Source organism: Agrilus planipennis, unplaced genomic scaffold, assembly GCF_000699045.2.
Source record: "Agrilus planipennis isolate EAB-ADULT unplaced genomic scaffold, Apla_2.0 scaffold162, whole genome shotgun sequence".
Lineage (NCBI taxonomy): Eukaryota > Metazoa > Arthropoda > Insecta > Coleoptera > Buprestidae > Agrilus > Agrilus planipennis.
The window spans coordinates 444357-456066 of record NW_020438904.1 but is presented as its reverse complement, the minus strand read 5'-3'; the positions used below and the strand labels follow the sequence as shown (position 1 = coordinate 456066).

Genomic DNA, 11710 nt, shown 5'->3' with positions numbered 1-11710 from the left:
TTAATCTGCAAACTTGTAACCGAAGTGAATTAAGTATTCGATTTCAAAATAAATTATTAATAAAAATAGAGGTTTCGAAATTACAGAATAAAAAATATCGTTTGTCAACGAAAGGTCTAATGATCTCATCGACATACTTAACATTGATTTGCATAATGTGTACATGTTTTCAAATTGTATTTACTAAAATACATTTGTATGTTTCAATAACGACCTTCGCATATTCCTGTATATTAATTTTTACGGAAAAAAAATAATTTTTAGTCAGTTGCTTTTTTTTGTAATGAAAAGCCAGGAATATCGTTAATTTGAGCGATTAATTTAATTAGAGAATTTTTGAAAAATCTCATTTACAAAAATGAATAATTGACCTTGACATGAAATTGCCCTACAGTACGTTGCAAACATAATTAAACTCGACAGGTACTGTATTTTTTTTATAGAAGAGAACGTTGTAGACGACCGTAATTTTCGCAAGTGACTGTACATATATAATTTATCTGTTCCATTTTTTTGGATGTAGATGTTTTGTGTTAAAATTAATGTTTCATTAATTTCTATAAATGCTGTAGAGTGGCTGACACCATCACTATCTTTAGGTGATACTACATATTTTCTGAAAATAAATATACATTTGCAAACACCGAATCGATAAATGGATTAGATTTTTATGTTAGCTATTTATACTGGAAAAAAGTAAAATAGAAAAACGTAAATCTTATCTATTATTTAACCGATATGTGGGATATTATTTTGTTTCCTAAATTTAAACAACTTTTTTTTTGTAGGATACGTAGACAACTGTCGACTTCGCTAACTCACCATCGACAAGTCAGGGGTGGATTTTTAAGTTCAGAAGAACTTTATCATCAGCAAGGAGATCCTCAAGGCGAAGAAAAATGCTTGATAATGTGAAATTAGCATTAGTTTAGGTTTTTTCTTCTACTTATTAGACACTGACAAACTGCCTATTTCATAATAAGGTTACTCTTATCGCGTATTATTGTAAATTTATAATAAAAAAAAAAGAGTTTAAAAACTAGAATATAATGAATGAAAAGGAAATCAGAGAATTATTATACTTGACTAACTTTGTATTCATTTGAATATATAAGAGTTGTTTTAAACTGTATGTTGTGTTCTTAGGAGTAGTCAAGTATTTTGAAAAAAATAGATATTTTTAAATTACGAAATTCGTTCATATTCGATTTATTTACATTAAATGTGTTGCTCGTTAATTTCATCGGTTTCATTCTGGATTCTCAGAATGATCTTATAATGTTCAAGCCAAATATGCATTTATAATGTGTACAATTAATATTTTATATTGGTTGAAGCCTTCTTGCTGACTTCTTTTTTTTAATATTTTTTCAGTTTCCAAACTCGACAGTTTCCTAATGTAGAAACCACAAAAGTACATTTTAGATATATGAATGCATAGAAAAAACATAAATCCCTTACTATTAGAATAACAATATTATTTACATTTATGTTTTATATTTTTAATATTAAAGCATTTTTCATTTACATTCTATTTGAATAATTACGCTTATAAGATTTTGTAGTGTGTGTTTCTAAATAAATAAACGTTTAGTAGTATCATTTTTTATATTTTCCTCCAACTGGATTTATAATGCAGATGGTTAAAATCAAAAGATAAACACATTTTACAAATTGTATTTAATGTAAAACATAAGAAAAATCTACAAAGAAAAAAAGACAAATGCGATCTTTTTTAATGTTTATGTCTATGTATATACTAATACGAAAATAATTATCAGATGTTCTTTTACTTGACAATTACTTTGTAAAAATTAATTATTAACAACGAAATCCTTAAATCTACTTAATAAAAGCATATCATGTCAGATTCGGAGGCAGAAGTTATTTTAAGTCGGTTTTTTCTTCTTCTGCACTTGGTGAATGCCATGTTAGACGTTCTTCGTAAAATTTTATAACAATCTGCGGACATTTAACGTTAGCCTGCTTGGCTGGAACTAGATCTGCTTCGTCTGTTCCAGCCCATTTCATTAGGAACATTAATTGTCCTGAACTATCTGTTGCGCCAATTATTTTTTCAGGTTCAAGACCACGATCAAAACCGTGGAGCTTCTTTTCTTCTTTCTTCTTTGGAATTTTCGATCCAGAAGTAGGTGTTGGAGTACCTAAACAAATTCAGGGAATATATTTCCTATGTTACACTGCCATACAATTACTACAAAAAATCTTTACTCACTTGACCCTTTTCTCTTGCGGTTCTTCTCTTTTTCTTGTCGAGCTCTTTCTGCTTCAAACTCTTTAATTAAACCTGGACAATTTAAATTTTCTTTTGGCTCCCATGTATTATCTTTGTCTTCGAAACCGACCCATCTTAAATAATATTCCACCACCCCATTTGCATTTATTCGTTTATCTAAAATCTTTTGCACGGTATATACTTCCGGTTCTTGATCCTCCGTTGAAGGCGTTGAACCACGCTTTTTACTTGTTTGGGTACTCATTTTACCGACAAACCTAACCTATAAAATAAAAACTTGCAATTTCCAACTGCTATGTATTAAAATTGTTTAGTTAATAATTAAAACAGCATTTTATGAACAGTTGATTATTAAACGATGATTTTACGCCTTCAATTAGCCTAAGATATTTTGATAAGGTAAGAATGCAAACTCCAACAAAGCTTCTTATGTTATTAGGGTATAATTTCATTTAACTTATTTATAAAACTGGTACAAAATATTAAATAGAAAAGAAGGAATTTAAAAGATGTACTTACAGTCTATATTCAAAATACAAACTTTACAATATAACAATTAATACGGCCAAAATGGCTGGATTCACTAATTTTAAGTATTGCTTGTTGATATTAGTTGACAAATGGTTGACAATATTGCTGTGTCAAAAGTAGATGCGAGTAAATTGGCGGGAACGTCGATTAAATTCATAAATGTCTTTTTGTACATTAATTAGTTAAAGATCTTCAACTAGTACTGCGCTAACATTGTGTTTTGGTGAATTCTGAAATTTAATGGTGTTGAAGCCAAAAATTTATTTTAAATACCATACTCTTGTTAATTGATACATTAAGTACCTTCAGATGTTAAATGATAACAGCTACCGGAGGCCGAGCATATTAAAATGGAGGTTGTGTAATACAGAAGAAGTGTCAAAATTTTTATTAATTTTATAAATATTCATTAAAGTTGTACCATTCCAGCAAGTTTAACGATAATTACACTTGGTTTGTGTTGTGCAGTTCGTTGACGTGTTATTAACTTATTTAATTTAAGAAGGGTTATTTCTAAAGTCGGAGCAATGCCAGGCCCTAGCGACACCCCTGCCTCTACGAGGCTTACAAACGATGATTTTCGTAAATTACTTATGACCCCAAGAGCGACTCCGTCTAGTGCCCCAGCTGCTGGATCAGTTCGTGAAGCTATGGCCAATTCTTCATCAACGGAGCCTCCTAAAGACGACAAAGGAGAAGCGAGACGAAAGAAGAAAAGCTATTATGCCAAACTGAAGAAACAGGAGGATAATAAATTAGCCGAGCTTGCGGAAAAATATAGAGATAGGGCTAGTGAAAGAAGAACCGGTGCTAATCCTGACTACCAGACTTTAGACCCTATGAATGCTGCACAAGCTTATAGAGCTGTTGCACCAGATTTGAAATCAGGTTTTGATGCTGCAGAACGTCGAAAGCAAATGATTCAAGAATCCAAATATTTAGGAGGTGACATGGAACATACTCACTTGGTCAAAGGTACATACTTGTTTATCTGTTAAATAATTATATAATACATCTTGCATTCTGCATTCATTAATAGAGAAGTATTAGGGAACCTGTGAACATTCTTCTTATTTGACTTCACAAGAATTGCATCTTAAATTTGATGTCTGTATCCTGTTTTAGGTTTGGACTATGCATTATTGCAAAAAGTTCGTGCAGAAATTCAACAAAAAGAAGCAGAACAAGAGGCAGAGTTAGAAAGGCTTGCAAATAAACCCTTGGAGGAAAAAGAAAAAAAAGATGAACATAAAAGAGATGAAGATGAACTGCAGTTTAAAACAAAAATTGGCAGAACAATTCACAAAACTATCTGTACATTGAAATCAAGACATATTGAGAAAAACGAACTTTTCGTTCAAGGAAGAATGGCATATGTTATTGATCTAGGTGGAGCTATTGTTTTTAATATATATTAATTACCATTTTATTGGTGACAATTATTTTAGAGGACGAGGCTGATAGCGACATTCCAACAACATTAATAAGATCGAAGGCTGACGTTCCGTCTTTGGAAAACACTGCAACTTTGACGACCAACGATATAGTTATAAACAAACTAACTCAAATTTTAAGCTACTTGCGCCAGGGTAATTTACTAGTATCATATGTGTCTAACTAATTATTTATTTTCGATATTGAATTAATTATAGGTAGCAGAAGAAACAAAAAAAGCAAGAGGGGTATAATTGATCGTAAGGACATTAACGGTGAAATAGTCGAAGAAGAGGAAAATGCGAAAACTGAAAAGAGACAGAAAATTGACGATTCTATTTACGGAGAAATAGGAGACTATGTTCCCACGGCTCATGGACGTGGTGAGCTATCTCGTGAGAGTAGAAAACGTCAGCCATACTTCGACAAAAGGGAAGACGAATTGATAAGGGATAGCGGTCCATCATTCAGAATTAATAAATCTGCACAAATACTCAATAAACTTGCCCAGGAACCTGAAGGTTATGCCGAATGTTACCCGGGACTGGAAGAAATGAACGATGCTATAGATGATTCAGACGACGAGGTCGATTATTCTAAAATGGATCTTGGTAATAAAAAAGGTCCCATTGGACGATGGGACTTTGACACCGCTGAAGAATATTCTGAGTACATGAATCAAAAAGAAGCATTACCTAAAGCCGCCTTCCAATACGGCATCAAGATGACGGATGGACGAAGGTCAAGAAAACACAAGGAGAAGAATGAAAAAGCTCATCTTGATCGGGAATGGCAAAAAATACAGAATATTATCAACAAAAAGGTAGTTTAAGTTCAGCATGCTTTTTTCTATTTTTTTTTTTAATGTTTTCGTCGATGCGATTTATAGTATCGATATTGCTGGAATTTGTTTAAATGTGCATATAGCATACACTAATAAGAAAAGTAAATCTTTAATAGTACAGTGTAAATATCGATAGATTAAATCGATTAATTTACATACTGTATTTATTAAAAGAAAAATAACGTTTCCTAAATTAAAGATAAATTGCCTTTTTTGTTCACATGTGAATGAATTAAAAATATGTATATGTATATGATAAATAATAAGTCTCTATTCTTAGCTGTATTAGTTAGTTTAATTTAATATTCATTGTGAACGGCCAATCTTGAAAACTATCGTTTTAATGCCGAAAATAAGACATTCATTTAGATATTTTATTGAAAATGAAGGCGCCGGAACATTGAAAAGAAAGCCTACAATTGAGCTATAATTCTGGTTTCTTTGAAATATTTTATTTTTTGAATATAGACGTGGTAAGGGATGCTAATTTATATTTTTCTTTTTACAACAAATAATTAAATTACAATTTGCAATACATTTATAGACAACCCAACATACAGGCAATTATTTTTTAATTAATTGTAAAATAGACTCCGGGTACTCAGTGGATAGGAAATCGTTTGTGAATTACAAATGTGCAAGGTAAAATGTTTGTGAATGCTTATTTTTCAAGGAAAAAAGAAAAATAAGTTTAATTTTTTACTGCCCTCTGATGTTATCATAAATAGTTATATAGGGAAGTTGATATACTGCTGTTGGTTGTCATATCTATGGTGTTCATCTATATCTATTTTACTTTATTTTCAGTTCATAGACAAATTCAGTTGTGGTCATAGATAATAGGTTGTGGTTGTCATTAACAGAAATCAAGGGTGAATTTTTAAGAAAATATTGAATATTAACTAAACTGATTCAAAGTGTGTATACTGTTTGAATTGTTAGTGTTCCCTACTTCTTATTTGCTGCTACTATTTAAAGTAAGTGATTAAAATATGTATGTATGTAGTACTTCTTCTATATCGTTACATTTAACCTAAAAATGTAAGTAACACATGATAATGTACTGCTTTTTTTTCATTACTTTAGTCTATGACTTTAGTATAACTATTCATAATGAGTCGATTTTTTGCTACTGGTTCGGACTCTGATTCGGACAGTTCAACAGAAGAGGAGGTCGTACAACGTCCCACAGTTCCTGTCTATACAGTATGTAATTGTAACATGCGTAAGCTACTTTTTCAAATCATTAGTAATATAAATTTTAGTTCAGTGATGAAGAGGAGGAAGTTAAACGAGTTGTACGTTCAACGAAAGAGAAACGTTATGAAGAACTTACAAATTTAATAAAGCAAATCAGAAACTATAAAAAGATTAAGGATATGAGTAGCATGTTGACAAGTAAATAATGGCACATAAAATTAGGGAAAATTGGTTTATAATTTAAATTTTTAGGTTTTGAAGAATTACAAAGAGCTTATGTGAAGGCATTACCAGTTGTTCAGAAGGAAGAAAATGGACAGACTCCCAGATTTTACACTCGTTGTTTAGTGGAACTTGAGGACTTTATTACTGAGGTATGGGAGGATCGTGAAGGAAGGAAAAACATGAGTAAAAACAATAGGTAAGTACTGAACATTGAAATGTGCATGGACTACATTTTGTTATTTTTAACAGTAAATCGTTATCATCTATTCGTCAAAAGTTAAGGAAATATTTGAAGGAATTTGACCAAGATATTGCCAAATTCCGTGAAAATCCCGATTTGCCTGACGATGAAGAAGAAGAAGATAAACGTAATATTTGCGCATTTTTCGTTTAATATCTGTTATTATTATCGATATTTTACTAGGTGAGCCGGAAATTGATTCAGACACGGAACAACCTATTAAGATAAGCCAGCGTCCCTCCGAACGTTCCAAACCTACAGATGAAGGAAACTCCTCTTCTGACTCGGATGATTGGCCATCAGACTCAGATTCAAGTTCTGATTCATCTGAAGACGAAGAAAAGTTTACAAGCATGAGGGAGAGGTTTTTAAAAAAAGCAACAGATAAAGACGACGATGAAGAGAAAGAACGCAAAAAGGAGGAACGTAAAAAAGAGAGAAAGGATCGTGACAAACGTAAAATAAGAAAAGAAGATGAAGAAGATGGCGAAGGAGAATGGGAGACTGTTAAGGGAGGAATGGCAATACCAAGTGTATGTTTTTATTTCTGTGTTTTTCATTATTTTGATGTTTTCTTTGTGTTTTAGGAGAAGCCGAAAATGTTCGCCAAAGATGCTGAAATTAATACTTCTCTTGTAATTAAGAAATTAAGCGAAATTATTGCCGCCAGAGGCAAGAAGAGAACAGACAGGCGTGAGCAAATCGAACTTTTACACGAACTCCAAACAGTAGCTGATCAACACCAACTGGGCCCTGCTGTAGCCATCAAAATTAAATTCGCTATAATTTCGGCAATTTTTGATTACAATCCAAAAGTTTCTGATGCAATGAAACCAGAATATTGGACTAAGTAATTAATTAATTATCTGAATTAAATTTCACTGTAGATCCAACGCTTCTATGTTTCTATAGGTTGTTAGAAAGAATTGCTGAGATGCTAGACATGCTAGAGGCAAATCCGAACATATTTATTTCCGACAGCGTCACTGAGGACACAGAGAGTCTCGAAGAGCCCCCGTTCAGGATTAGAGGATGCGTGTTAACATCTCTGGAACGTTTGGATGACGAATTCATTAAGTTGCTGAAAGAATGTGATCCTCATAGCAACGAATATATCGAAAGGTGTAGAAGTATTATTCTGATAAAATTGTGATGCTTATTAGAACATGTTTTTATTCTAGATTAAAGGACGAGTCAAAGGTATCTGCAATAATATGCAAAGTGCAGAATTATTTAGAAAGATATGGGACGCCCACGGAGTTGTGTCGCATTTATTTACGTAAAATAGAACATCTTTATTACAAGTTTGATCCACGAGTTCTTCAAAAAAAAGCTGTAAGTTTTACCATTATTTAGTTTTTTATGGGAGTAAATTTAATTTGAACATTGAAAGGAGTAAGTAACTAGCCCACCTGCAGGTATACTTGTGGGGGAAATTGTTGTACTGTATTTTATNTTTTTAACGAAAATAAATCATGTAAGTTTTCAGAAAATCATTTAAATATATCTAAATAAGTTTCTCTTATCTTTCTTAAGTTTCAGATGAGATATTACAATCTCTGTATTCTATCTTTGGGATGACATTTACTAAAGCGCTTGAATTATTAGATAATAGTCGATTTGTCGTTTATAAAACCGATGATAACTCCAGAAACATTATGAAAATTGAAAAAAATAAAGATCAACAAAACTTTATATTTTCTGACATTAATTTTTGTCATTGTAATACATTTAAACTACGTGTTTTAGATTCGCAAACATCTCTACTTTGTGAGCATGTACTTGCCGCAAAATTATCTCGAATTGTAAGAAATTTTAGAATAGAGCAAGTTAGTAAAGGTGATTTAAAGAATCTCTTGAATGAACAAATATTTAGTGTAATATATGATAAATAATATTATATTACATAAATTTTCTTTTATTTTTTTATTATAGTGAATATTGTGCATGGTGCTGCCATCTGTGTTAAATGATGTTACTTCACGCCAAAAATTACGAAAATGTCGAATTTTCTCATAGAAAACTGTCAGTTGGAACCCCACCTATTCCTTGAATAAATCCGTTAATAAAAGAATAATATTGCTGGGTTGTGGTGTGTTTGATAGGCGTGTGTACGTATGCAATTTAATGGTTTAGTGTGTATACATCATCACCGAAAATAGTCTGTTACCTAAAGACCTCGACCGCGTTTCGTTAAGCGTCGCGTCGCCGCGTTTGTCCATTCTTGTTTGCGACTCTCTAAGAGTTAACTGTGTGTGAACTAGAAAAAATTCGAGAGCACCAGTGAAGTGCAGCAATCGTTCGTCTGAAATTCAAATCGTTAATCAAAATGACATCGAGAACGAAAAAAGGCTCGACACCTGTGTCTCAAACGACGCCTTCCAGCGGCCGTCCTTCTAGCCCATTGAGCCCTACAAGGGTTTCCCGTTTACAAGAAAAGGCAGAATTACAAAACTTAAACGATCGATTGGCCACCTACATTGACAAGGTACGTTATTTAGAAGCGGAAAATAGCCGGCTTTCACGGGAGGTACAATCCACGCAAGAAACAGTTACGCGGGAAATTCAAAATATTAAGTCCATGTACGATCATGAATTATCTGACGCACGAAAATTGTTAGATGAAACTCATCGTGAAAAGGCTCGCTTAGAAATCGACACCAAACGTTTGTGGGACGAAAACGAAGAATTAAAAGAAACGCTTGCTAAAAAAAGTAAAGATCTTGCTCTAGCGGATAATTCTGTTCGCGTTTTAGAGACTCGTAACAACGACTTAACACTAAAATATAATCAAGCCCAAAATGATGCTAAAAAGGCAATGAGTGAACTGCGTGACCTTGAGAAAGAACGGGATAAGCTTAAAAAACAAATCGAGGAACTTCGCAAGCAATTGGAAGAGGAATCACTTGCTAGAGTAGACGTAGAAAACAATAATCAAAGTTTACGCGAAGAGTTGTCCTTCAAAGACCAAATTTACCAACAACAGCTGACGGAGACTCGTACCAAACGTCAAATAGAGATAAGCGAAATCGATGGTAGATTAGCTGAACAGTACGAAGCTAAATTGCAACAAGCATTGCAGGAATTGCGAGATCAATATGAAACCCAAATGGCCAATAACAGGCAAGAAATCGAACTGTTGTACGAAAGTAAAATTAAAAATTTGCAAAGTGCAGCTAACCGCAATACTGGCGCCGCTTCTGCTGCTCTTGATGAACTCCGTCAAACACGAGTACGTATCGATTCCCTTAATAATCGAATAACCGAATTAGAAAATCAAAATTCGGCTCTAGCAAGTCGCGCTAGGGACCTGGAGAAGCAGCTAGAGAATGAGCGTATTCGTCATGCTGAAGATCTCGCCCTCTTGGAGGACGAATTGGCACGTTTACGAGACGAAATGGCTCAGCAATTGCAAGAGTATCAGGATCTCATGGACATAAAAGTGTCTTTGGACTTGGAAATAGCTGCATATCGTAAGCTTCTGGAATCAGAAGAAGCGCGACTCAACATCAGCGGGAATGCTGCAGCTGAACTGCAGCGATCAGTTCGAGGAAGCTCGACATCCTCGCAAAAACGTTCGACACCCTTAAGATCATCGGCTGGTGTTGGTTCAAAACGCAAACGTACCCTAATGGAGGAAAGCCAAGAACACAGTATGGCTGATTACAGTGTATCAAACTCTTCAAAGGGCGATGTTGAAATATCGGAAGCCGACGCCGAAGGGAAATTTGTCAAAATTCACAATAAATCCAACAAGGAAATATCACTAAGTGGCTGGCAGATTGTCAGGAAAGCAGGAGAACTGGAAACTGTACACAAATTCAATCGTGGTGCAAAGATCGAACCCAAAGGCGAAATCACCATTTGGTCGTCAGATATCGGCAAGGATCACGAACCCCCATACAACGTGGTGCTTAAGGGACAGAAATGGTTTGTCGGGGACAATATGACAACGAAAATAATTAATAGTAATGGAGAAGAAGTGGCTATATCAGAAAGGTGGGTTAGCAGTACTTCAAATAGTTTGACCCGTTGGAGGTGGTAAAAAACTGACAATAGGGTTGGATGATGAAGTTCTGCCTTCACTATTCTAAACTGTTCTATTTTGTTTAGTAGTTAATGTTATGTTTCACCTTGATATGTTATTTTGGTAGGTTTTTGTGTGGGGCCAAAGGGGTTCATTTTCTCATTTAAAAGTTTCCTTTTAACATGCATTTGGTAAAGATATTACAAAAACAAATACCGTTCTGTGAATTAGTTGTCTACAAACGAAAAACCCACAAAATGTAAATAATTGAGTCTAATTTATTTAGCTTTTTTTTTTGTTTTCAAAGTGCATTTATATTATGAAAAGCAGAGTCTGTTCGTTTTTTTGGTAGAAATATACCTAGATACTGAGAAGACTTTTTTTTAATCATGAACCGATAATAGGTAATGTTACATTTTTTCTTTATACTACTGTACATCCTTGAAAGCTCATTCCATGGTCGTACTGTTACGTCATCGTTCTTTTTTGGAAACAAATGTATGACATCATCACCGAAATACAAATAGAGCTAATGGATAACTGATTTCCAATCCAGAAAGCCTATTTTCTTTTTTAATATCCCACTTTTCAGGCACATTTTTGTGTCTATTTATTATTTTTTTTTACTCTTAAAAACAAGTCTAAGGGAGATCATAAAGATTTATTATTTATCAGTAATTATCTCTTAGATATAAAATGCCAAGTTACGTTTATAAAATTGAATAATTTATAGTATGCCCAAGTACATTTGAAAGAAATAAATAGGTAGACGTCCTATTATATACAATGAAATGTGTATACATAGATTGTTTTACCATATGTAAAATGTGTTTAAGATAAAAGTGTATGTACAGTTACACGCAGAAATAACGAAACAGTTTGCGACACATTCTTTGGTTAAATCAGTGAAATTTTTGAGTCACTGTTTCTATATTTTTGTTGGAATGTAGG

General features: G+C 33.3%; 5 protein-coding genes across 6 annotated transcripts in view; 4 read left to right on the top strand and 1 right to left on the bottom strand.

Moving 5' to 3' along the window:
- Nucleotides 1-1519, top strand: part of LOC112904098 (lamin Dm0-like) — a 4858-nt gene extending 3339 nt beyond the window's left edge. The window contains exon 2 of the mRNA XM_025973338.1: nt 789-1519. Within this exon, the coding sequence (XP_025829123.1) occupies nt 789-915 (127 nt within the window). The 3' untranslated portion in view covers nt 916-1519. The remainder of the gene's footprint in view (nt 1-788) is intronic.
- Nucleotides 1520-1705: 186 nt separating this feature from the next.
- LOC108739624 (chromobox protein homolog 1) lies at nt 1706-2900 on the bottom strand. The gene is made up of 3 exons (XM_018473609.2): nt 2777-2900; nt 2237-2519; nt 1706-2165 (listed from the first exon to the last, which is right to left on the bottom strand). Exons 2-3 carry the CDS (start codon nt 2499-2501, stop codon nt 1885-1887), a joined length of 546 nt encoding a protein of 181 aa, XP_018329111.1. The 5' UTR covers nt 2502-2519; nt 2777-2900; the 3' UTR covers nt 1706-1884.
- Nucleotides 2901-3125: 225 nt separating this feature from the next.
- Nucleotides 3126-5351, top strand: LOC108739620 (protein Red). Its single transcript, XM_018473604.2, has 4 exons — nt 3126-3763; nt 3914-4177; nt 4237-4377; nt 4441-5351. The coding sequence occupies exons 1-4, from the start codon at nt 3316-3318 to the stop codon at nt 5052-5054; spliced, it is 1467 nt and encodes a 488-aa protein (XP_018329106.1). The 5' UTR covers nt 3126-3315; the 3' UTR covers nt 5055-5351.
- Nucleotides 5352-5892: 541 nt separating this feature from the next.
- On the top strand, nt 5893-8103 carry LOC112904099 (eukaryotic translation initiation factor 3 subunit C-like). 2 transcript variants are annotated; one of them, XM_025973340.1, is made up of 9 exons: nt 5893-6043; nt 6166-6272; nt 6332-6464; nt 6519-6687; nt 6741-6859; nt 6916-7265; nt 7320-7582; nt 7645-7854; nt 7914-8103. In XM_025973340.1, the coding sequence occupies exons 2-9, from the start codon at nt 6180-6182 to the stop codon at nt 8086-8088; spliced, it is 1512 nt and encodes a 503-aa protein (XP_025829125.1). In that variant the 5' UTR covers nt 5893-6043; nt 6166-6179; the 3' UTR covers nt 8089-8103. The 2 variants fall into 2 exon arrangements, with proteins under 2 accessions (XP_025829125.1, XP_025829124.1); XM_025973339.1 differs by having other exon boundaries at nt 6153-6272.
- A 639-nt stretch (nt 8104-8742) lies between these two features.
- Nucleotides 8743-11133, top strand: LOC108739618 (lamin Dm0-like). Its single transcript, XM_018473602.2, has one exon. It carries the CDS (start codon nt 9062-9064, stop codon nt 10775-10777), a length of 1716 nt encoding a protein of 571 aa, XP_018329104.1. The 5' UTR covers nt 8743-9061; the 3' UTR covers nt 10778-11133.
- The last annotated feature ends 577 nt before the right edge of the window (nt 11134-11710 follow it).

Bases quoted from the DNA above. Each gene is read 5' to 3' on its own strand.
- LOC108739620 (XM_018473604.2), top strand. From the start codon at position 3,316: ATGCCAGGCCCTAGCGACACCCCTGCCTCTACGAGGCTTACAAACGAT. The intron at 4,178-4,236 runs GTGGAGCTATTG...CAATTATTTTAG, and splicing joins GGCATATGTTATTGATCTAG to AGGACGAGGCTGATAGCGAC. The intron at 4,378-4,440 runs GTAATTTACTAG...AATTAATTATAG, and splicing joins TTTAAGCTACTTGCGCCAGG to GTAGCAGAAGAAACAAAAAA.
- LOC112904099 (XM_025973340.1), top strand. From the start codon at position 6,180: ATGAGTCGATTTTTTGCTACTGGTTCGGACTCTGATTCGGACAGTTCA. The intron at 6,273-6,331 runs GTATGTAATTGT...TATAAATTTTAG, and splicing joins CCACAGTTCCTGTCTATACA to TTCAGTGATGAAGAGGAGGA. The intron at 6,688-6,740 runs GTAAGTACTGAA...TATTTTTAACAG, and splicing joins AACATGAGTAAAAACAATAG to TAAATCGTTATCATCTATTC.
- LOC108739624 (XM_018473609.2), bottom strand. From the start codon at position 2,501: ATGAGTACCCAAACAAGTAAAAAGCGTGGTTCAACGCCTTCAACGGAG. The intron at 2,166-2,236 runs GTGAGTAAAGAT...GAATTTGTTTAG, and splicing joins CCGCAAGAGAAAAGGGTCAA to GTACTCCAACACCTACTTCT.
- LOC108739618 (XM_018473602.2), top strand. From the start codon at position 9,062: ATGACATCGAGAACGAAAAAAGGCTCGACACCTGTGTCTCAAACGACG.